The 22,034-nt window shown below is 37.8% G+C and overlaps 2 protein-coding genes across 2 annotated transcripts in view; one reads left to right on the forward strand and one right to left on the reverse strand.

The window, feature by feature from the left end:
- The window catches only part of LOC128689411 (tropomyosin), a 33,245-nt gene extending 29,451 nt beyond the window's left edge, over window positions 1-3,794 (forward strand). Inside the window, exon 7 of the mRNA XM_070086496.1 lies at window positions 1,786-3,794. Coding sequence (XP_069942597.1) covers window positions 1,786-1,920 — 135 coding nt within the window. The 3' untranslated portion in view covers window positions 1,921-3,794. The remainder of the gene's footprint in view (window positions 1-1,785) is intronic.
- A 1,091-nt stretch (window positions 3,795-4,885) lies between these two features.
- On the reverse strand, window positions 4,886-21,351 carry LOC128689210 (4-galactosyl-N-acetylglucosaminide 3-alpha-L-fucosyltransferase FUT6-like). Its single transcript, XM_070086269.1, has 6 exons — window positions 21,032-21,351; window positions 19,497-19,618; window positions 16,773-16,869; window positions 10,116-10,257; window positions 7,415-8,131; window positions 4,886-5,255 (listed from the first exon to the last, which is right to left on the reverse strand). The coding sequence occupies exons 1-6, from the start codon at window positions 21,094-21,096 to the stop codon at window positions 5,061-5,063; spliced, it is 1,338 nt and encodes a 445-aa protein (XP_069942370.1). The 5' UTR covers window positions 21,097-21,351; the 3' UTR covers window positions 4,886-5,060.
- Between the last annotated feature and the right edge of the window lie 683 nt (window positions 21,352-22,034).

The raw sequence follows: 22,034 nt of genomic DNA on the forward strand, positions 1-22,034 counted from the left end.
CCGGCATTTTAGTCGCCTCTTACAACACGCATGGCTTACGGAGGAAGAATTCTGTTCCACTTCCCCATGGAGATAAGAGGAAATAAACAAGAATAAGAACTAGAAAGAAAACAGAAGAAAACCCAGAGGGGTGTGTATATATGTGCTTGTACATGTATGTGTAGTGTGACCTAAGTGTAAGTAGAAGTAGCAAGACGTACCTGAAATCTTGCATGTTCATGAGACAGAAAAAAGGACACCAGCAATCCTACCATCATGTAAAACAATTACAGGCTTTCGTTTTACACTCACTTGGCAGGACGGTAGTACCTCCCTGGGCGGTTGCTGTCTACCAACCTACTACCTATAATATGTACATTTTTTTTTTTTTTTTTTTTTTTTTTTTTTTTCAACAAGTCGGTCGTCTCCCACCGAGGCAGGGTGACCCACAAAAAAGAAAGAAAATCCCCAAAAAGAAAATACTTTCATCATCATTCAACACTTTCACCACACTCACACATTATCACTGCTTTTGCAGAGGTGCTCAGAATATAACAGTTTAGAAGCATATACGTATAGAGATACACAACATATCCCTCCAAACTGCCAATATCCCAAACCCCTCCTTTAAAGTGCAGGCATTGTACTTCCCATTTCCAGGACTCAAGTCCGACTATATGAAAATAACCGGTTTCCCTGAATCCCTTCACTAAATATTACCCTGCTCACACTCCAACAGATCGTCAGGTCCCAAGTACCATTCGTCTCCATTCACTCCTATCTAACACGCTCACGCACGCTTGCTGGAAGTCCAAGCCCCTTACCCACAAAACCTCCTTTACCCCCTCTCTCCAACCCTTTCGAGGACGACCCCTACCCCGCCTTCCTTCCCCTATAGATTTATATGCTTTCCATGTCATTCTACTGTGATCCATTCTCTCTAAATGACCTTCTCCAGGTATACATCACAATTCAGATGACCCTCCAAAGAGCAACAACCCCACCCACATATGCTTCATAGTTCAGGCAGTCCTACCTCCAGAACTTATGTATGGCTAGCTAGTTTCCCTGAATATCTTCGTTGGTGTTACCTTGCTCACAATCTAGCAGTATATTTAACCTTGAAAATCAGTATTCACTCATTTTGATCTAACATACTCACACATTCCTGCTGGATGTTCAAGTTTCATTCTTCATCCCTTCCATTTCTGTCTGGGATGATCGCTACCCCTCCTCCCCTCCACCCTGTATTTAAGCACCTTCTTTGTCATCCTATTCAGCTCCATTATTTCTAAATGTTCAAATTACCTCTTGAATTATACCTTTGTAACTCCACACTATGATTTCTTTACTCCTAATTTTCTTCATGCATTGCTCTCAGACATCACATCTTCTCTGCATCCAACCTTCACCTTGCAACAAATTTTCAAGAATATACCTCACACAAATATAGAAGTGATGGTACCACTATATTCTAGTACATGGGTTGGCAACCTTCATACGGCCTGCAGGCCGGATCCAGCTCACGGGCCGTAGGCCAAGTGATGTTAAATATACGTCAGAGTTTAGTATGTACTATTATTGCCTCTATTTATTAGCTGTGGTGATAAGTGTGGCCCGCCATCCACTCACAGATGTGGGCTCTGGCCCCTAGGCAGAACAAGATTGCCTACCCCTGCTCTAGTGCATCCCTCTTTTTGCCTCATAGATAAACTCATTTTTCTTTTTACAGGTGGCTCAAAACACCACAGACACATTGTCATCTCATCTCTCATCTTGCTAAAATATTTGTATACTCTTTTCTAGGTTAAGGAAATTGCAATAAAATTGGAAGATGGCAACAAGAAAGTGGAAAGGAAAGAGAAAGTACTGAGGAAAATGGAGGCCCCTATAATCAAGATCACCAACAAGGGACAATCGGATGAATGTAAGCTACAGTAAACTAAAGACTGAAGCTTACTTCAGGGACCAGTTATTAGACTGTTTATTATATATTTATTTATAGCATTGGGCTCCAGTTCCTAGACCCAGTATAATACCTTTTAATACTGACAACAGGTTAGTTATGCTGAAGTTCAGTAGTATCTTTAAATATTACAGCCTCCCCAGCTTGTTCATAAATAACCACCTGTGGAATATTGCATGAAGAACTGTATATATGGCCATACATTTGGGGGTACTGTAATAGACCACTTGAGTTTGATTATAATAATAATAATAATAATGTAATAAACTAGCTAGTCTTTGTTCTCCAAGGAAGTATTACTGTGAAATAATACACAAATAACCTGTACTCAGGAGACTGAGACTTATCACGACACTTTGGTCCAGCTTGGACCATTAGCAAGTCACACTGAAGCAAGAAGGGAAGGGCTTGTTAATGGTTCAAGTTGGACTGAAATGTTGTCATAAGTTTCAGTCTTCTATATGTGGGTTATTTATGTATGGTGATAAAAGTACAGTAGATATAGACTACTAAGGAAAAGGGGTATCCATTAGTGACAATTGTCCATTAAATTTGAATGATGATTGTATTTCCATGATCTATGCAAAAACAATCTTGATTTCATGGACTTTATCATTTCCAGACATTGCTCAGCTACAGATTTTGTTAGTTAAATACGAAATCCATTAAATGGGGGTTTGTTAAATTGAAGTTTTACTGTTTTTCCTTTAACATTATTTACTTGTGCATCAATCCAATGTTATTCTTCCCTTCTGTCTTTTTTCTGTTTCCATATTCTACTTCTTGAATCAGGCATTGGCTACTGGTTGATTTATAATAGCTGACCTTTCATGATTAATTATACAAACATTTCAGATGACCATTCATGAATCTAAAAAAAGAAAGGCATTTGAGATGTCTCTAATCAGAATCTGTATGTGGTCACCCTCTGATTTATGGCCAGGAACAAAGCATAATTTATATACTTAGATATAGTTGTAAATGTATGCTAAAATACTGATGCAGTATATTTAGAATCATAATGTGATTATTTATTTTATTGAAAAAAAGTATATGTATCAAAATTACATAAAATAATAATTTAATGTTTATGCAGTATTAACACTGGAAGATTTTTTTTTTTTTTTGACTTGAAAAGAAATTGCTAAAAAACTAACCAAATTTGTCCTTGGTACTAGCTCCAACAATGTTTTAACTCTACATAACTGTCCTGCCAGATTGTATGAGAAACTTGCATATCCTTGAACAGGGTACAAACTTTTGTGCAAATTATAATTTGCACAAAAGTTTGTGCAAATTTTTAATTAGAAAAGACACTTAGACTTACAGTACATCTAGTGAGAAAATTAAACCAAAAATAATTAAATTTAATACAGTGTATAGTAAATGCTTGATAACTTTCATTGAGTCATGCAAATATTTACAAAAAAGATTAAATCCATTTCATCATATCTGACAATTTAGCCCTTTAGTGTTCTTCTACCCATGAGAGGGTAGGTAATTAGGCCAAATTTGAGTTTCCAAAGCCTAATCAATGCACAGGAAATTGATAGCATTGTTGTGAGTCAAGAGAGTTCCTCTCATGTAACCAGTCAGCTAACCCTCTCTCTCACAAGTGGAGTAAGACGGATAAGTGTGAAGCAGTGTAGTTCTAGACCTGGGAGTGTTTCTCAGTGATTCACAATTACTTGGAAGTAGGAATAATGACGATCAGAGATATGGCAAAAATCATAAGGGTTAAAGTCTTAGAATTGGGGCAGTTTGTAACATACTAGAAGCCCCTTGAAATCCCTTTTATGTTTCGGTGATTGGACACTGAAAGGTTGAAAAAATAAAGATTGTGATCTCATGTTTTTATCCATCCATAGCCATAAAATTGAATTGTACAAGTTTACAATATTTTTTAATGATTACACTTTAAGCCCTCTGGACAACAGTTTTGGTAATCCCGCACCTCCTCCTAACTTCCAAACTACGAATTCTCTGCATTATATTCACACCACACATTGCCCTCAGACATGACATCTCCACTGCCTCCAGCCTTCTCCTCGCTGCAACATTCATCACCCACGCTTCACACCCATATAAGAGCGTTGGTAAAACTATACTCTCATACATTCCCCTCTTTGCCTCCAAGGACAAAGTTCTTTGTCTCCACAGACTCCTAAGTGCACCACTCACTCTTTTTCCCTCATCAATTCTATGATTCACCTCATCTTTCATAGACCCATCCGCTGACACGTCCACTCCCAAATATCTGAATACGTTCACCTCCTCCATACTCTCTCCCTCCAATCTGATATTCAATCTTTCATCACCTAATCTTTTTGTTATCCTCATAACCTTACTCTTTCCTGTATTCACCTTTAATTTTCTTCTTTTGCACACCCTACCAAATTCATCCACCAATCTCTGCAACTTCTCTTCAGAATCTCCCAAGAGCACAGTGTCATCAGCAAAGAGCAGCTGTGTAAAGCACCCTTCTGGTAAGACAGTGATGGAGTGAATGATGGTGAAAGTTTTTCTTTTTCGGGCCACCCTGCCTTGGTGGGAATCGGCCGGTGTGATAATAAAAAAAAAAAAAAAAAAAAATAATAATTCTTTATCTTTTAACTCCACGCCTCTTGCCAAGACCCTCGCATTTACTTCTCTTACAACCCCATCTATAAATATATTAAACAACCACGGTGACATCACACATCCTTGTCTAAGGCCTACCTTTACTGGGAAAAAATTTCCCTCTTTCCTACATACTCTAACTTGAGCCTCACTATCCTCGTAAAAACTCTTCACTGCTTTCAGTAACCTACCTCCTACACCATACACTTGCAACATCTGCCACATTGCCCCCCTATCCACCCTGTCATACGCCTTTTCCAAATCCATAAATGCCACAAAGACCTCTTTAGCCTTATCTAAATTATATAGTAATATGGTCATAATGTGTGACACAGCCATCCTCTGTGCTCTTGTTTTCCATAGGAAAATACTGTAAGTTTCAAGTTATAAGCAACAAACTCATAAGTTGGAATAACAAGTATGTAATTCTTTCCTTAGCTGGGTACCTCCTGTATATGGTGGTCATTATAAAGTGCTGTATTTTTTGCAAAAATATTTAGTTGTAGTTTATAACTGTACCACTTGCATTGCAATTTGCCTGAGTAACATACCAGTCATAAAAGTCATCAATAACTTTGTGTCTGTACAGGTCATTGTCATACAGTCGAACACAAAGATCGCATAAAATACGGCTTCCACCAGTAGTTGAAGGCTGGTAGTAATGCCGCCATGACAAGTAAGCTTTGTACTCCTGTTGGGAAAAAAATATCAATACTGTATGAATAAAATTGTTTTAAGATTTTTATGAAGTGATTGATACTGTAATATAATAGTAATTTAGAAGCTAGGAAAAAGTAAATCTGAAAAGATTGCAGCCTTAAATTTTAAATAAAAAAAAAATAATGTTCATGAATATGCTAATCATTCATTTTTACAAAATTTGCTATAAAAGCAGTTTAAAAGATAATGAAATTAACAAATGAATTTTGGGAACTCGACTCAGGAATTATTGAAGGAAACCATATCCTCCCTTCTAGCCAGTGTGTTATGTATTTGATTACTTTAACACAGTTTCAACTTCAACTCTGTCTTTTCACCCCTCAAGGAAGGTTCCTTGATGTTGGTGAGGGGCTCTTGATTTAGGGAATTGGATCTGTGCTCCAGTTCCCCAAATTAAGCCTGAATGCCTTCCACATCCCCCCCCCAGGCGCTGTATAATCCTCCGGGTTTAGCGCTTCCCCCTTGATTGTAATAATAATAATAATAATCTGTCTTTTCAGTAATATTCTTTTCTCCTTGCTTTGCAAGGGTAAAAGGTACCTTGATGACAGTGAAGGGCACTAATCAAAGGAATGGGAGCTGACTTTCTCCTCTCTTGAACCAAACCCAACTGCTTCCCATTACCCAAGTGCTTAATGAGCCTTTTTGGTTTATTCCCCATGAATAGAATATTATTTTATACTTGCATTTTTGTACACTTTGGTCACTTTTGCTTATTTTCTTTGTGCATGTTAAGTGAACCCATGCTTTCTATGTATTCCTGTCATTATGCAGTGAAGAGTTTTAAAGTTGCAGCAAAGGCAACATATAGATTTATTCAAAGCAGAAATTTCACTGTATTTTTAATGGCTGAAATGTTTGGAAATATTATATCATTATCACTCCACAATAAAGTGCAGTGCTGTATGACCCTGGTGGTTCAGCACTTAGTTTTGATTATAATAATAATAATCCACAGTAAAATAGGTTAATATATAGAATGAGGCAGAAAATAAGTAGTGATAAGTAATATATTATACAGATGAATTAGCTAAATGAGACTAACAAATTTCAAACAAAAAAAAACTGAAGCTGGTATACTAATAGAGGTAATGGAGTTTTGGAATGTGTTAACTGATGAAAAATACTTGTTAATTAGTGTAGAAACATACACAATTAACTCCCAAATTTTAGAAGAAATAAAGACAACATATGAGCTAAGTTTTATCCTAAATTTATGGGATATGATTGAAATGTCCTAGGTAGTAGGTTGGTAGACAGCAACCGCCCAGGGAGGTACTACCGTCCTGCCAAGTGAGTGTAAAACGAAAGCCTGTAATTGTTTTACATGATGGTAGGATTGCTGGTGTCCTTTTTTCTGTCTCATGAACATGCAAGATTTCAGGTACGTCTTGCTACTTCTGCTTACACTTAGGTCACACTACACATACATGTACAAGCATATGTATACACACCCCTCTGGGTTTTCTTCTATTTTCTTACTAGCTCTTGTTCTTGTTTATTTCCTCTTATCTCCATGGGGAAGTGGAACAGAATTCTTCCTCCGTAAGCTATGCGTGTTGTAAGAGGCGACTAAAATGCCAGGAGCAAGGGGCTAGTAACCCCTTCTCCTGTATATATTACTAAATGTGAAAGGAGAAACTTTTGTTTTTCCTTTTGGGCCACCCTGCCTTGGTGGGATACGGCCGATGTGTTGAAAGAAAGAAAGATTGAAATGTTTCAACTAAGGGATTGATTTTTTTTTTTAACACACTGGCTGTCTCCCACCAAGGTAGGGTGACCTGAGCATGAAATACTTTTTCTTTCAACAAACCGGCCATATCTCACCAAGGCGGGGTAACCCAAAAGGAAAAACGAAAGTTTCTCCTTTAAAATTTAGTAATATATACAGGACGAGGGGTTACTGGCCCCTTGCTCCCTGCATTTTAGTCGCCTCTTACAACACACATGGCTTATGGAGGAAGAATTCTGTTCCTCTTCCCCATGGAGAGAGAGAGAGAGAGTGAAACTTATTTTTTACAATTATATGAATGAGATAAACCAGTAGGAGATGAGTGTGCATGTGGTACTGCAGGAGAATTACTGTATGACATTAATTATTCAACTATCTTATCATTTTGAGAATCTTACCTTTGGGTGATCAGCCAGATATTTTAACTTTTGAGCAAGCTGCTCTGGTGTATAGTCCTGTGCACTGATATAGGATCCGGGAGGAAGTAAAGTAGAATAGTCAGCTGCTCCCAGCACCACAGGAACAATTGGGTAGTAAAGTAGATTATATAACTTTTCTGTTACATAGTCTTTGCACAAAGCATTCTCAAATGCTAAATAAAAAAGATAATGGTGTCCAGCATATTGCATGCAAGGTTCCAGATCAATTCTATAACCATGATGAGTATATAAAGAATGTCCACACTTCAGGCTACCACACTTGCCATAAACATCAATAGGAGCATGTTTCTTCAAGGCTTCAATATATTTTAATCTTCCACTATTATCCTTACAGTTGGAAACAAATGCTACAGCAAGGTTTTGAGTGTTATTAATTTGCTGTAATTCAGGTTGACGACGCCATGTTGGAGGTAAAAGACTAGTTTCTCTGCCACGGCGGACAACAAACCCATGCAATAAGTGAACGTCAGAGTCCTGCCGGTAGTGCATAGTACGGTTGAAGACTCCATCTAGTGACTTATAATCATTATGAAACATAATATTACCCTTCAGATATGTTTCTACTTCAAACATAATCCATGGCTGGGATAGATCACGTGTACCCAGGTCTTTTAATAATTTTTCTTTATTTTCTACACTTACTAAGTGGATTAGCACCACATCTGCAGTTGTCACCTGTATGTGAATAAGAAAAAGTACATTTTTATATTATCATACAGCTAGTGTTTACCTGACAGTAATGAAAAAAAAAATGAGCATATTCTTAATTCTTTATGAGCTTTCTTTGCTAAATGCAGGTTTACGTTACTCATATTCACTATTATGTGATGTTCCATTTCTATCTGTAATTCTGAATGTGCAATACAATATATATTTATAATATTGGACAGTTCAGGAGGATGGAAAAAAATAGGATGACTTGGAGGTTGTATAAATCTGTAGTGGAGGGAAGGCAAGGTAGGGGTCACCTTCAGAAATGTTGGAGGGAGGAGGTAAAGGAGGTTTTGTATGTGAGGGGCTTGGACATCCAGCAGCCATGAGTGAGCATGTTAGGTTATATGATCCCTATGGCCTTAGTGCTTCTCTATGTACAGACACATTATCTTCATTGTCTATATAGTGTTTGGTTTATTCACAATTGAGAGATTTTCAGTTAAGAAGTTTTATACTTCATCAAATACCAGCTAGAACACTATGCTAGTGTAGTACGTATAATCAGTTAATGGGCGAAGAGCAAGTGTGATATCATTGAGTCATAAATGCTGTTTTACTCAATGTGATCTTTCCTCAGCTTTAAGAATCATTATTATTTTTATGCTGTGCTCAAAAGTGATTTTGCCATACCATACACATTTTTAGCATAATCAGTACTGGGAAATTTTGATTGAAAGGACATTGCTATAGAATATATAATACTGTTTTGATATATAGCTGCTCATTATTAGTAGTTGTTTAACCCTTTCATTGTCGAGACACCTGCTCACAAACTTGTTATCAGTGTTGAAAATTTTTCATAAAAAAAATGATTTTTTCTTATGAAATAACAGAGAATCTTTTCCCGATGGTAATGACACCAAAAGTATGAAATTTGATGGAAAACTTACGGAATTACGCTTTCGAGAAGTTAGTGATTTCGGCAATACAGTGGACCCCCGCATAACGATTACCTCCGAATGCGACCAATTATGTAAGTGTATTTATGTAAGTGCGTTTGTACGTGTATGTTTGGGGGTCTGAAAGGAATAATCTACTTCACAATATTCCTTATGGGAATAAATTCGGTCAGTACTGGCACCTGAACATACTTATGGAGTGAAAAAATATCGTTAACCGGGGGTCCACTGTATTTACGCATTGGCGATTTTCAACCAAACTCATAGCTTTATCACTAGAACTCCATTTCTTCTATCAAATGAGTACAAGAAACCACTCATTTACTGATTTCAACTACCCAATAAAGTGATCAGAAATTGGTAATTTGCCCAATTTCATATACAGTTCAAGGCCAATTTCTAAATAGGTGCCAGAATAAACAGTGCAGACATTCCTAGCACTAAAATAACATTTTCTCTATTCATTAGTCATGTCTCCAGGCCCCTCTTATATTACACTTACTTTCCATTTTGAATTTTTATTCACACAAAAAATAGAAGATTTACTGTTATGCAGACTACTGCATTATTGTAAAAATGGTACAAATAATATCAGCACATTTGTGAAAGAATATGTGAATGATATATTCGCTCTTGAATATCGGCAAAAATTGAACATTTCCGCTACTTTGAGCTCAATTTCAAGGTACTTTTAGTCCGAAAACCATTCAAAATCATCTCTATTTCTGTAATATATCTTCCATTCTATCAAATGAGACCAAGAAAACTAGAATACAACCATAAATACCATACGAAAATACACCGCAAGGTCGGTGTTTTAAACCAAAAACACGGTCATAATTTTTTTCTCAATATGCACTGCGTGCTGCAGGATTTTTTTTATACTATGCACACTGACCACTCAGACCCTTTCTCTTGTATGTAGGTCTACCAGCTTTCTCCTGTTAGATTTGAAGTCGCTAGAATTTTGGCATAGTACTACGGCACCAACACTAGCTTGTAAGCCATAGTATTACGGCACCAACAGTGAAAGGGTTAACACCTACCTCTCTGATGTCTGAAGTGATGTTGCAGGGCAGTGGGCATCGACCCTCAGTAATATCTAACATATTCATATAATACCAATCAAAATGTACAAACATTTTGTTGATATACATCACCACTTTCGGAATATAACCAGACCTAAACCTGAAAAATAAGAAAATGTTAAATCTTTGCTATAGCTGTTGCACAGCTACTGCAACACACTTTCTCATACAAGGCCAAAAATTATAGTCTGCATTCAACTATTATGCAGTAGAAAGTTAGATATAAAATACCAATAAACTGGATTAAAGACATTCAGCAGTAGGGAAACTTTATTGAGACATTTCACATGAAGGATAAGCATTTTCAAGTTCATAGAGCAATGAGGGGGAAAAAAAGGTATGTAGGCAGAGTGAGGATGTAAGGAGAGGTGTAAGTAAAATCTGTTATGTGAGGTCACATTGTGTCCTAAGTGCTGTGTGAGCCAAGGGTTATGCTAGCTGAAAACTACCCTAGTTTAGGGTATGGATGACATCAGCTTCTTGGCATTTTTTCTTGTTTCGATCAATGTGGTGCTGCAAATTGCAGTGGTTAGTACAGGTTTTATTGGTGCAACAAGTACAGTGGAACCTCAGATTTCGAACGTATCGTTTATCGAACTTTTCGAAAATAGAACCCTTTTTTCGAACCAACTTTGTCCCTATTATCGAACTCGCCCCTATTTTCGAATCGCCAGGTACTGGACCTGTCCGGCAGCCCGCTTTGTCCACGTCCCCACGCAGGCGCCGTGAGCCAGTCTGATTTTGTTGATGCTTGAGTGAACACTAACCTGTGCTCTCATTCAAACATTTTACGATTACTTCATTGTGGTTAGTGCTTGTGGGACTGTGAAATAAGCTACAATGGGCCCAAAGAAACTTGCTAGTGGTACCCCTGTGATAAAGAAAGTGAGAAACACCATAGATGTGAAGAAGGAAATAATACAGAAGTGGAATGATGTCCAAATGCTTGTGGAGAAGTACCACCCTGAGCAAGCTGAAACAAGCCATTTTTGCAACAAGTTCAGTGACAGGACTATGTCCCATTTTAGGGAAATCTTAAAGAGGCACCAGAAACAGAGGACTGTGGATAGTTATTTTGTGAGACAGGGGTCCAGTGACTCAAGCTGGTCCTAGTGGCATTAAAAGACAGAGAAAGGAAGTAACCCCAGAGAGGGCTTTGATACCTGAAGTCCTCATGGAGGGGGATTCTCCTTCCAAACACTAATCCCAACTCCCTCTCTCCTCCTCTCTATCTTCCAGATGCCATCACCAATCTTCAATAAAGGCAAGTAAAATGTTATTTTATATGTTTATTCAAATTTATTAATACATAATTGAACACTATATTTGTTGTATGTAAAACTATAATTAATCTCTATAAAATGTATTTTTTTGTGAATATTTTTGGGTTTCTGGAACGGATTAATTTTATTTCCATTATTTCTTATGGGAAATATTGCTTCGCTTTTCAGACTTATCGAATTTAGAACTAACTCCTGGAACGGATTAGGTTCCACTGTATACTATTTTGTCTGAGCTGCTGTAAGGAATATTAGATATCCCTGTTTGTTCTTTTTGTTGAGTTGTTGCAGTTGACACTGGTGATGTCCTTAACCCTTAAACTGTCCAAACGTAGATCTACGTTTTTTCAACATTTGAAAGTATGTAAAAAAATGTAGATCTTTTCTTTTTTTTTTTTTACATTTGAAAACGTGTAAAGAAAAGTTTGATCTACTTTTTTTTTTTGTTATACAGTGGAACCTCTACTTGCGAGTTTAATCCGTTCCATGACCTTGCTTGCAGCTGGATTTGCTCGTTTGCAGAGTCAATTTTCCTCATTTAAATTAATTGAAATGCAATTAATCCATTCCAGTGGAATTCTGTACTTCAATAATTTTGCTAATATCAACTCTACAGCTTATTTATCTATCTCACTTCATCTAATATGACATATTGAACAATATAAATAACATAGAAACCTGATATATACTCTAAAATGAATAAAATATGTCATTCATGTAGTGGTATGGGCAGTGGAGGAGAGTTTGTCTGGACACCGGGCAAAATATTTCATGCATAATTTCGCTAATGTCATCTATACGGCTTATTTATCTATCACAGTTCATCTAGTATGACATAACAAACAATATGAATAACAGAAACATGATATATACTCTAGAATGAATAAAATATGTCATTCATGTAGTGATACGGATGGTGTCGGCGGTGGACGAGAGTTTGTCTGGAGACCGGGCAAAATACTTCATGAATAATTTCGCTAATATGATCTATACGGCTTATTTATACATGTATATCACAGTTCATCTAATATGACATAACAGACAATATAAATAACATAGAAACACAATATATACTCTAGAATGAATAAAATATGTCATTATGTAACAGGTGGAGGCGGCCACAACTGCTCCCTCTTTGTTGTGGTAAACACTGCCCTCTAGTGACGGCCTTTTGAAGCCATCTATTATTATAATTATTATATGTAGTACATTATTATTTTATATGTATTATTATTATACATATTTTATTATTATTATTGTTGTATTATACTATTATTATTATTATTATTATTGTTATACGTATTGTTATTTATATTATTATACATATTATTATTATTATTATTATTATTATCGTTATTATTATATAAATTATTTGTAATTTTTATTCACACAAAAAATATAAGATTTACTGTTATTCCTTATTGCAATAATTGTATAAATATGTCAACCCATTCACGACTGCATACTGGAATGGACAGTGATGTCATTTGTTTACTCTGAAAAAGCCAAGCAATGGACCATTTCACCTAGGTTGAGCTCAATTTCAAGGCAGTTTTCATCATGAAAGCAATCAAAATCATATCTATTTCTGTAATATATCTTCCATTCTATCAAATGAGACCAAAAAATGAGAATACAACCATAAAAAAAGGTACTTTTTGTCATGAAAGCAATCAAAATCATATCTATTTCTGTAATATATCTTCCATTCTATCAAATGAGACCAAAAAATGAGAATACAACCATAAAAAACATTCGAAATTACCACTAAGGGGTGGCTAATTGCTGAGAAGTGAACTCCATTATTTATGCTTAGATTTCTTTCATTTTTGGTGTACGTTAAGAAGCATCTTTCCATCATACATTGCCCAAGTTTCAATAAGATGGTCCAACAAACAAATGAGATACAGTTTCCGAGATCAAGAGCAAGTGCCCCTCACTAGTGTCAAGGAACCTGCCTTGAGGTCTGCTCGCTTGTGGGAATTTTGCTCGCGTATGGAAGCAAAAAAACGAACCTTTGAATGCTCGTATTTGGAAAAACTCGCACGTGGACACGCTCGCAAGTAGAGGTTCCACTATTTGAAAATATGTAAAAAATGTAGATCTACTTTTGGAGCACTACATATGTGAACGTAAATTTGTTTGGACAGTTTAAGGGTTAATGATGGTAGTGGTAATGGTTGCTGTGTTGTAGTAAATTTTTTGAGTACAGTGGACCCTCGAATATCGTAAGCCTTGCTCTTCATAATTTTCACCAATCGTAACATTTTTTCATCGAAATATTGCCTCGCGGATCGTCATTTGCCTCACAAATTGTCGCTCGTCTGTAACGCGTACGAGCGGCCTCCCAGCGTCCGCACACACACAAAGGTGCCCCACACACCATTCCCAGTCAGTGTGGCATTATTTATTGGCGAGTGATGATCACACCACGCGTTCATACGATGAATTTCGTAATAATCCATGGTTGTTTGTGCTCGCGACTGCTAAATAAGCTACCATGGGCCAAAAGAAAGCTCCTAGTGCCAGCCCTTTGTTAAAGAAGGCAAGAAACATGATAGAATTCAAGAAAGAACACACCAGCCAGGATACTTCCCCACACCAGCCAGGGTACTTCCCCAGACACCAGCCAGGGTACTTCCTTACACAAACTAGCCAGGGTACTTCCCCACATACATGATATGATTTGAGTGGGACTTGCTCATGAGTGAATAGAATTATCAAAGCTTATTGCTTGGGGAGCATTGAAAATTGGGTTGAGCAAATATTCTGTTAGTGGGATGGTTTATGAAGGACCTGCCTAGTATGGGCCAACAGGCCCGCTGCAGTGTTCCTGCTTTCTTATGTTCTTATGTACACCCGCCGATGAAATTGCTTCAGAGAAGGAGGGAGAGAGAGAGAGAGAAGAAGGTGCCTTCTTCAAAGACTAACCCTTTGACTGTTTCGGCCGTATATATACGTCTTACGAGCCAGTGTTTTGGACGTACATATACTCAATAATTCTAGAGGCTTCAAATCAAACAGGAGAAAGCTTGTAGGCCCACATGTGAGGGAATGGGTCTGTGTAGTCAGTGTGCACTATAAAAAAAATCCTGCAGCATGCAGTGCATAATAGGAAAAAAATTCCGATCATGTTTTTGGATTAAAACGCTGATTTTGAGGTGTATTTTCTTACAGTATTTATGGTGGTATTCTTGTTTTCTTGGTCTCATTTGATAAAATGGAAAACATATTACATAAATAGAGATGATTTTGGTTAGTTTCACGAAGAAGATGACCTTGAAATCGAGCTCAAAGTAGCGGAAATGTTTGATTTTTACCAATGTTCAGGAGTAAGCAAATCACACCACACGTCCAATACATATCAATTAGGGAGTCTGATATTCTTTCACTAGTGCACTGATGTTATTTATACCATTTTTACAATAATGCAGTAGTCTGCATAACAGTAAATCTTCTATTTTTTGTGTGAATAAAAAATCAAAATAGAAAGCAAGAGTAATATAAGAGGGGCCTGTAGATGTGACTAATGAACAGAGGATATGTTATTTTAGTGCCAAGAATGTCTGCATTGTTTATTGTGGACCCTATTTTGAAATTGACATCTTTTTTAATTTGTGTGAAACTGGCCAAATTGCCAATTTCTGACCACTTTATTGGGTAGTTGAAATCGGTAAATGGGCAGTTTTTTGTTCTCAGTTGATAGGAAAAATGGAGTTCTAAAGAAATAGCTATAGGTTTGGTCAACTAGAAGAATGGAATTGGCCGAAAATAGGGCTCAAAGTCGGCGAAATTGCCAATGCGTATATGCCAAGATCACAAACTTCATGGGAGCGTAATTCCCTAAGTTTTCTATCAAATTTCGTACTTTCGGTGTCATTACCTCCAGGAAAAGATTCTCTATCATTTCATAAGATTTTTTTTTTTTTTTTTTTTTTTTTTTTTTTTTTTTTTTTTTTTTTTTTTTTTTTTTTTCAAAAAATTTGTTGACATCAGAAGACACTTCAGGATTTGGGGTTGTGACAGTCAAAGGGTTAAGCATAGTGCTAAGTGGAGTGAGGTACAAACATTTATGGAGGAACATCACCCTAACCCTCTCCTCTCCTCCCATCTTCCATACACCAAGAGTCTTCAATATAGGTAAGTGTGATATTATTGTTTTATATACTTGATTTAATGTAAAAAAAATTATTTTGTTAATACTTTCAGGTGTCTGGAATGGATTAATTGGATTTACATTATTTTTTATGGGGAAAATAGTTTTGCAAATTGTAAATTTTGCCATTAGTCAGACTTTCTGGAACGGATTAATTACGAAAATTGAGGGTCCACTGTACTGGTTTATTTAGGAGAGATTTCAGGAACTTGCAAATAGGAAAAATGATTAACCTGCAAGTGTTCCTCTTTACCCTAGGAGTAGTAAGTATTTTGAGGGATCTCCTATAGTCACATATAAATGTGGATGGGGAAATGAAGCCTGAAAATACTTGTAAAGGGAAGTGACTTGATGCTGGTGAGGGACTCAAGATCCATGGAACTCTACTTATCCTCGCCCTCCTTGCACTGAAACTGAATACCCCACTGAGTTAGAGCTTCCCCTGATTAAATGAAAATAAAATAGAGAAGATACCTGTGATTTTGTAGCACTCCTCAAGCCTGGAGATTAGGAGGAAGTGCAGAGTTACTAAAAGTTTTATCCACAGGGCTGAGGAAGGGTTGTTGAGATGGATTGAGCACTTAGAGAGGATGGCTTGGAGGGTATATAAATCAGCAGTGGAGGGAAGGGTAGGTTTAGCACTTCTTTTTGATTATAATAATCCCTGGGAAATTTGAAGGGATGGGGTAAAGGTGGTTTGATGTGTGAGGGGCTTGACCATCCAGCAGGAGTGTTAGATAAGAGTGAGTGGAGGCAAATGGTATTTGGGATTTGACTAGCTGTTGGAATGTGAGCAGGGATTCATGGAATGTGAAGGGATTCATGGAATGTGAAGGGATTCATGGAATGTGAAGGGATTCATGGAATGTGAAGGGATTCATGGAATGTGAAGGGATTCATGGAAACTGGTTAGCTGGACTTGAGTCCTGGGAGTGGAAAGTAGAGTGCCTGCACTCAGAAGGAGGGGTGAGGATATTTGCAGTTTGGAGGGGCATGTGAAATGAAGTATCTGCATGCCTCTGGCAAGACAATGATGGAGTGAATGATAACAAAAGTGTTTCTTTTTTGGGTCAACCTATCTTGGTGGGAGATGGCCAGTGTGTTAAAAAAATTAGTATGGAGATTTGAAAAACTAATACTTTACATTAACTACTATGAAAAACCAATATTGGCAAATACCTTCTCTGAGGAATCTCGACATAAGATTGTTCTGAAGCTTGACGATATGCCTCTAATACTGGGGCAAAGAAAGCATCCTTAAAACCTTCAGCTTGGACTGAAATATAATGAAATACGTATATTGCAAATACTGTGTATATTGTGTTATACTACATCTTATAAATAGACAGTGATAGCATCAAGGGGACTGAAACCTCTAAAAATTCCTGCAGCACTTTTCCCAAGGCCCCCTAAATAAAGAATATAGTAATAATGTTGCTTGAAGATAAGTCCCCTATCCCCAGAGGAAGGAAGACTGAAGTCATGTTACTTCGTATCCCCATCCAAGCAGGATCCAAATACCAGCAGGTTATACTGATATTGTATCTCCAAGACACATCATTGAGATGCAGGTACATGCAGGAGTTACACTTAAATATGTCTGATTTCCTTGAGAAATCTCAGTGGCATTACCTGGGTCTTCTCAACCTCCCATACTGCCCTTGCCCACGTATTCAGCATTATCTATACCTTACTGTTACAGCTCATCACAGCCAGAGGTAAGTTTAGTTTTTTTTTTTTTCACCAACAGTGTCCATGCATTTAGCTTGATCATTTGTGTGTATGGCAAATTGCTAGAAGTACTTGCAGCTCAGACATGAGCTATTTGCATCCACATCCACACCAATACCATCCTCACTTCCTTACTACCTAATTAATTTCCAGAGTCAGTTTGCTGTTGTTTGCCACCACAACATCATGCACGGACATTATGCAACGATGCCGTGTCATGATATCAAACCACAATGTCAGACCACAACATTATGCCATGACACAACACTATCACTATCACCGCTCCCAACTTCGTGTTTGTCCATACAGCTGTCTGTCATGTGTACCAGTACTACTTTGCTATTTTATGGTGAGCAGTTTAAAGCGTTTTCTGTAACCTCTGGAAAGTTAGAGAAATGTGGAAGTCTTACCATGTTAGTCAGCACGTATTAGACTAAGTACAGTAGGTCACATGCTACAACCTCTCAGTGTGTTCAATACCATTTTTCCTACACCCACAGAAAAACATCACTTTAGATTGTGCAAACCACGATATCTGTATTTACTTGTCGATGTGCTAGAATTTTGGGTTCTGCAGTGTGGTCTGTCCCTAGACCAACATAACATATTCCTGAGGTAACCACTTGTTTACTGACACACTGCAGTCAATCTTGGAATCTACTGTGCAAGCCAACCAAACACCCTTGTACAGAGAGTATTATGCTCGCCGGTTCTGCTGATGTAACACCACCTTGGTTGTCTTGCCTACGACTTTCATATGCATTGATGTTCTTTGGCAATAACCACCTCTACCAGCATCACTGAAGGCACTTCAACCCCTTATGGCTCACTCATTGCCATCATCTCCACAACACCCTGCTCACCGGCACTACCAGGTTGTGCGTCATTTGAGGACTCTGCCGTGCTTCATCGCTCAGCTGCAGTAATGTTTCCTGACACGTCACAGAGTCTGCAGGCTCATTTCAAACATGCCATATTCCCACAACACCCCACTCACCAGCACCATCAAGTCATGCCACTGTTAGAGCAACTTTGCTGTTACTGCCTTAACGAATGCCTTGCCACATAGTTCCATTCAAGGAAACTACCTGGCTATGCTGCTCAGCCAAATTGGTGTCTCCTGCCATGTCACATAGTTTGTAGGCTCAGTCCTGGGATGGCATATTTCCTCCACCAAGAGTTCCTTGGTGTGACTCACTGCACTGCCCACCCCTCCTTTTTTTTCCCCATGTTAGGAAGTTTTACTTATTGTATATATTGTTTTGCCATACCTACATAGCATCCATACTAGTGCCATGTTCCTTACAAAAGAGTTTTATCCATCATTTGTCACGGGACTACCATGGGTAGTGTGCCCGTGTGAGGTAACCACTGTCAGTTCTTGTATTTTGCATCATGCTGCCCTATGCCTGGTGCTGTCGTCTGGTGGGCCTAGTTCAATATAGAGCTCAGTGCACCAGACCCTGTATCTTCCTTTAACTGGGCAGACTCAGCAGAAGCAAGATATCCCCTCTCTCCAGCTCTCTCTCATAGGTTTTTGGCATGGTGTGGGCTAGCACCAACCACACTGTATCATGTACCCAAATAAACCTATGGCACACTTTCAAGATCTGTTATTCTACCAACCATACTATCAGGTACATAGCACCAATAATACCAAACTTAATTATTACAAAATCAAACCCCCCTAGGCCCCCCCCTTACTTTCAACCAGATTGTCACCTTGAAGCCCTTCTTAAATAAACGTTCTGGAACCACCCCTGTAAATGAAGTAACATATATTATATCATATATATATCTTGGAACTGAGTAACAACTTGGGAGTACAGAAGAACCAGGAAAGATTTGATAGTGTAGACAGGGACAGGTTGTTTCAGAGGCAAGAAATAGGTATTCGGGGACACAGCTGGAAGTTAGACACACTTGAGCCACATGGATGTCAAAGTATTTCTTACATCTCAAGGGTGGTTAGGAAATGGAATGATGTCGGTGAAGAAATGGTGAAGGCAGGCTTCATACACAGTTTTAAGAGCAGGGTCCATGAAAGAAAGAGGCAATGAATCCATCAAGCAGTAAGTTGAGGGGGCAAGACCTGAAGCTATTATTCAACCATGCAACCACATATAGGTAAGCACATACAATACAGTGTAAAGATATATTGTAGTACAGTACCTTTTTGTATGCTTCTGTTGACATTTAAGCTAGAATATTGATTGGAGTATAAGCCTTGGTCTATACTGCCCCGAAGTAGCATCTTCTGACACTGATTATTCTTGAGGATAATGTTTTGAAATCTGCCAAAGTGTAATATGGTGAAATTAATAAGTACCTATCCCTCTGGGCATTATTATGATGACCATTTTGTAAGAAAAGTAGATACACAGTATCTTAATACAATGTCCAAGTCTTAAGCATCAGAGTCGTAAGTCCCATCAGTGCTTGTTATTAGTATTTTGTAATTTCAAGGTAAATGATGTGAACATCATTCATTAACACCAGCATATTGGTCTCAGGGATTCTTATATACTAACTGCATATTTTTAATTTTATATCTTTAGTGCATAATCCTTTTCTACTGGAAAAAATGCATGTGGAGAGGTTATAAACAGTCTACCATTATTCTGGTAAAGGACTTGATTTAAGGAATTAGAGCCACCTTTTTCTTCCTTGGATCAAACCTGATTACCTCATTACACAGGAGCTGTATGCCCCATGAATATGATGATAGTGCATCAGTACACATCATGGGAAACTTTTCGACCTAAATATGTTTTTTCTCAAAATAATTTTTCTTCTTTAGCCCTGTCTCAGACTGAGTTGTGGGGGTGTTGACCCCCAAAACCCTCTCTAGGTAAACTCCAGGTAATACTTAGATAGAAAATTAAAGCAAATTCACCCACCCATGGAGAATAATTTACAATAATGAACTTTGACCTTGACTTTTGGTGTGTTGTCTGCTAAGCTTACATGCTGCTTTCTTTTTTTCTATCATTCAGCCAATTGCAAATTTTATCAGACCCATTGTTTTTCTTCTTGTATATCATTATTATAATGCAAGAACACTAAACCTGTAGTGGTTTTACAGCACAAGGGGAATGGTATGTAGTCACATTTGATCTGAGGAAGGGGAGAGTGTGTAGTTCCAATTCCTTGGATCAAGAACCCTTCACCAGCATCAAGGCACCCCTTATTCCTTGTTCCTGCATAGATGAGTACAATATTCTCTTTGGTGCCTAAGCTTTTAAAAACTCATCTGTACAATACTGCTCAATTCTACTAAACTTGCAGTACAGTACATGTATTTCAAATACAGCCTCTCCTCACATAGCAACGTAGTACTCATTTACTGACGACTTGGACTTGCGACGGGCTCTCTGACCAGCATGCATACCTAAATAATGTACATGTATATTAGAGCTGATTTCCTCTATTCTGTTTAATACAATATACAGTACACTACTGTATGAACATTTAAAAATATACCAGAGATGTTATAAATGGTGCAAAAGTGACACAAGCCCGCTACCCTTATAGTATGGTCCTCACTTCGTAACAAATTCGTATACTGACGTGGTTTTAGGAACGGAACTCCGTCATTAAGTGAGGAGAGGCTGTATACAGTATATTTTTTAAACCTGAAACTTATCCCAAGCAAAAAAAGTTGCCCTTAGGAAAGTGGTTCAACCAACACAAAAATAGCAACTAACCGGAGCATCATAATCAATAGAAGAATGAGCACAGCTAGACACATTGTTAGTATTTTAGCCTGCATGGTGTGGTAGCTTCCAGTGTTATGATAGCTGCAGGTTGTACTGTGGTAGCTGGTGTTTGGTGCTGTGACAGCTGCTAGTTGGTGATATGACAGTCAATAATTGGTGCTGGGATATCCCCTAGCTGGTGCTGTTGTAGCTGCTCATTAGCACTATGAATGGTGATCCACCAATGGATAGTTCAAATTCTAAATGGCCTGGAAATCATTCCTCTCATCTGCGGTCAATGACATCCATCCACACGCATCAAACTGTCTGGCTCTGTAAAAATTAAGACAGTTTCGAAATCCTATAACTTCAATTTAATGCATTATCACTTTTTTTTTTTTTTTTTTTTTTTTTTTGGCATCTTAATATGGCTATTATTATTATTACTGTTGCTGTATAGCCCTTGTGGCTTAGCGCTTCTTTTTGATTATAATAATAATATTATTACTATTATTATTATTATTTCTTTTTTGAGTCACCCTGCCTCAATGGGAAATGGTCGATGTGTTAATAAAAAAAAATTATAATAATTTTAATACTATAATTTTGTGGTCACAGTCCCCTTTAAGAGTGGATATGCCTGGAAGCCAGTGGAGGGCTTTTGATCAAAGGAAATGGATCAACAAAGCACTATATAACCCTTATGGCTTGAGCGCTGCCCCCCCTCATGAACACAACGTTACTACATTCACTTATTTGAGAGTGGATGTGTCAACAGATGGGTCTATGAAAGATGAGGTGAAACATAGAACTGATAAGGGGAAAAAGGTGAGTGGTACACTGAGGAGTCTGTGGAGACAAAGAACATTATCCAAAGAGGGGGATGTATGAGAGCATAGTTATTACCAACACTCTTACATGCGTGTGAAGCATGGGTGGTGAATGTTGCAACAAGACTGGAGGCAGTGGAGATGTGTCTGAGGGCAATGTGTGGTGTGAATATATGTAATGC

This window comes from Cherax quadricarinatus, chromosome 18, assembly GCF_038502225.1.
Source record: "Cherax quadricarinatus isolate ZL_2023a chromosome 18, ASM3850222v1, whole genome shotgun sequence".
Taxonomy (NCBI): domain Eukaryota; kingdom Metazoa; phylum Arthropoda; class Malacostraca; order Decapoda; family Parastacidae; genus Cherax; species Cherax quadricarinatus.

Bases quoted from the DNA above. Each gene is read 5' to 3' on its own strand.
- LOC128689210 (XM_070086269.1), bottom strand. From the start codon at position 21,096: ATGCAGGCTAAAATACTAACAATGTGTCTAGCTGTGCTCATTCTTCTA. The intron at 8,132-10,115 runs GTAGGTGTTAAC...ATTCACATACAG, and splicing joins TCACTTCAGACATCAGAGAG to GTGACAACTGCAGATGTGGT. The intron at 5,256-7,414 runs GTAAGATTCTCA...TTTTCCCAACAG, and splicing joins ATCTGGCTGATCACCCAAAG to GAGTACAAAGCTTACTTGTC.